The 3,435-nt window shown below is 28.7% G+C and overlaps 1 protein-coding gene across 1 annotated transcript; it reads right to left on the bottom strand.

Annotated features, from left to right (window-relative positions):
• Positions 1-469: 469 nt before the first annotated feature.
• On the bottom strand, positions 470-2,887 carry LOC105625320 (fumarylacetoacetase-like). The gene is made up of 8 exons (XM_012206657.1): positions 2,804-2,887; positions 2,038-2,267; positions 1,811-1,951; positions 1,457-1,710; positions 1,164-1,370; positions 920-1,065; positions 628-745; positions 470-543 (listed from the first exon to the last, which is right to left on the bottom strand). The coding sequence occupies exons 1-8, from the start codon at positions 2,885-2,887 to the stop codon at positions 470-472; spliced, it is 1,254 nt and encodes a 417-aa protein (XP_012062047.1).
• Between the last annotated feature and the right edge of the window lie 548 nt (positions 2,888-3,435).

The raw sequence follows: 3,435 nt of genomic DNA, 5'->3' as shown, positions 1-3,435 counted from the left end.
TGCACCTGTACTAACCTCCTTATTGATCGACTTTACTGTGACTATCCTCGCAATCAATAATCGAGTTATTTTACCACCCATATTATTTCTTTAAGCACATTGTAGTAAACCGTTTAGTTTTTACATATTTCGGTTATATAAATTATATTTATTAACAAATTTAAAATATTATATATAAATAATTAATCATTTCATAATTAATGAAACGAAAAATATAATTAGTAAACATCTTTACGTATATAGGGTTTCTTGATAGAAAATCCGCGGTTTAATTAATATGTATAATTAAATTTGATTTAATTTTAACTTAAAATTAAATGTTTTTTTTTTGTCTCGTTATTAATGGAAAAATAATTAGATAGGAAGTAAGTATGTAATAAATAATTTATTAAAGTATTACAAATTTAATATAAAATATATAAAAAATAACAACAAAGAATAATTTTGCCTTGTGCACCAATTTCACTTGTTAGTTATTAGCAGGTAACAATTTTCCCGTACATGTTCCGAAACCGACTTTATAACCATCGCCAGCACAATAACCTAGACAACAATGAAATAAATAATTATGTAATTTTATATGTATATATATTATATATGTACATATATAATAAATACTTCATTTACCATGAATAATTATTTCATCACCATCTTGAAGGAATTTTCTTGTTGTACCATCTTTTAGCGCAATAGTATGTGTGCCTTTCCAACATAATTCCAGCATAGAACCATAAGAATCCGAAGTCTAAATAAATATTTTATATATCATAAAATATAAAATAAAATTCATAATTTATCTAATTTAAAAAAAATAGAAATTACGAAAAAAGTCAATAAATAAATGTGACAAAAGCTAATTTAATATATTAATTGTATTAATAAGGCCGATTATAACAATATTAATAAATTTTAAACGCACGTTTCCACTTATAGTGCCGGATCCCATTAAGTCTCCAGGATTAATGTTGCATCCTGTAACAGTATGATGCGCCAGTTGTTGTTGTGGAGTCCAGTACATGTGTTTGAAGTTACTCCGGCATATAGTTGTGATTACACCACTTGATGCTGCAAAAAAATTAAAATTATTTTTTACAATAAAATAAAATGTTTAATATGGGAATGTAAATAACTATAAGAAAAATAATAAAAAAGTGACATCTTACGTTTAAGATCAACTTCCAATTTAATATCGAAATTACAAGACTCGTTATGTTGCAAATATGGAAACGGTTCTGGATCTTGAGTCATATTTGGTACTTTGAAAGCGTCTAGAGCTTCCATTGTAACGATCCATGGAGAAATTGTCGTGCCCAAATTCTTTGAACCGAATGGTCCTAATGGCACGTACTCCCATTTCTGAATGTCTCTTGCTATTCAAAACAGAAAGAAAACTAAAGAATCAGAATAAAAATTTTAATTAATTATAAAGTTCTTTCTATTCAATTATATTTCGTACCGCTCCAATCATTCATCAAGACCATCCCAAAAATATGATCATACGCTTTAGAAGCTGAAACAGTATCACCAAGATTTGTAGATGGACCACCGACAAAGAAAGCAACTTCGAGCTCGAAATCCATTAATCTGCAAGGCCCAAAAACAGGTGTTGCACCTTCAACCGGTAGTGTTTGACCACACGGTCGTCTTATGGGTGTGCCTGACACAACAATGGAACTTGCTCTTCCGTGGTAGCCAACTGGCAAATATTTCCTGTTTACATAAATGTTTTATTCTACAGTACATTACATTACAGTACATTACAAGTAATTTTTAAAGTACAAGTATAAAACAATATTAATAAGAAAATTACCAATTTGGCATCAGCGGATTTTCTTTTCCACGGAACATGATACCGACATTTGTAGCATGATTAAGAGAGGAATAAAAATCCGTATAATCTCCGATTTTGGCTGGTAAATGCATTATAGCATCTTTTTGAGCGACAAAAATTCTAGAAAAGATGTTACGCAGAGATTATAATACAATTTTTAAAGATCTAAATTTTTTTATATTAATTTTCGTTTGTTGATTTCTCACTTAGAGCGGATTTCAGGATCTTGCAAAGTATGATTACTGGCAGACAGCAGCTCTTGAAGTTTAGATCTTGCTTCTAGCCATGCTGGCCTTCCGAGAGACATAAAATCGTTTAGACAATCACGACGAAACACATCTTGCTTACTTTCCAACAATGGTCCATCGAAATAATTTGCGATAGCATTCAAGTTCAAAATTTGATCACCAATTGCCACACCAATTTTTTTGTCTGGCTAAAATATTTTAAATATTATTTGTATTATATCTATCTATCGTAATATAATAGTATATAATTGTTATATGATTAATAAAGTATTATTATAAATTTTGTATTTTAATATTATCTCTAATAAATTTGACAATTTTTTCATAGTATAAAATAATATAATTTATTGGGGAATTTATGAAGATATTAGAATTATCGAACAATAATATATCAGTCGATGCCATATACCATAATATAAATTTCTGCTAGACGGCGTTGAATGTCAGCAAGAATGGAATGTTTCCATTCCATTCTTTGCTGTTAGTTATCTCATGAAGAAATATGCAACCTAATATTTTATTATACAACTTTTCCAATAATTTTTCAAAAATATGACAAAAATCCATAAAAGATTACTATATTTCGTCAGAATATAATTTATGACTTCCTAAACCATGATGAAGTTGAAAATGCGTAGTTACATACTTATATTTAGAATTGTTTTGAAATCATATGACGTGGCATGATTTTTACACGATCTATGATGTAATTAATTTTGCTCACCTCATCTTTCGTTGAGAAGATTCCGTATGGTAAATTTTCAAGCGGGAAATCGCTAGATGCCGAGTAATCGATGAAAGATTTCATGGTTACAGCTACTACGAACGTCTGTCTGTTGAGTCAGTTTCTGTCTAACGACGACGACGATATGCCACTAACGACAGTAACTACGATCTGATAAGTAGTGTGATATCCCACCAAGCTAGATTGGGAAATAACTTACACATACCTGTTTATGTTTGTTATCGGCGAGCCTCTGATTTAACTAGTTCCGTTCATTAATGCAATGAAAATCATTTAATCGACTGTTTTAATTTTATCTTGAATGTTGATCAGTTAAACTTGTTAAATACGATAAAAACATTTTAACTGTGTTGTGTAACATATATAATACATGTTCCAGCTCACTCATTTTTTTAATTAATAATGTTTTGACATTAAATTGATATAAATAAACTTCTTAAAGTATCTAATTTTTTTTAATTATAATGGGAATTTGCAAAAATAAATATATAGTGTCAATATATTTTATTTAATATGTAAAATCTTCACAAAAATTAAAAAAAAAGAAAATAGAAACAAGAGATTTATATGAATTACATACACTAATAATTTGAGATAACAGCAGTTTATTA

Source organism: Atta cephalotes (assembly GCF_000143395.1).
Source record: "Atta cephalotes unplaced genomic scaffold scaffold00871, whole genome shotgun sequence".
In the NCBI taxonomy this organism is placed as follows: domain Eukaryota; kingdom Metazoa; phylum Arthropoda; class Insecta; order Hymenoptera; family Formicidae; genus Atta; species Atta cephalotes.
This window is presented reverse-complemented; position numbering and strand designations above follow the sequence as displayed.

Coding starts and splice junctions, on each gene's coding strand:
- LOC105625320 (XM_012206657.1), bottom strand. CDS start 2,887: ATGAAATCTTTCATCGATTACTCGGCATCTAGCGATTTCCCGCTTGAA. Junction 1,711..1,810: donor AATCCGCTGATGCCAAATTG/GTAATTTTCTTA, acceptor TTATGTAAACAG/GAAATATTTGCCAGTTGGCT. Junction 1,066..1,163: donor ATTGGAAGTTGATCTTAAAC/GTAAGATGTCAC, acceptor ATTTTTTTGCAG/CATCAAGTGGTGTAATCACA.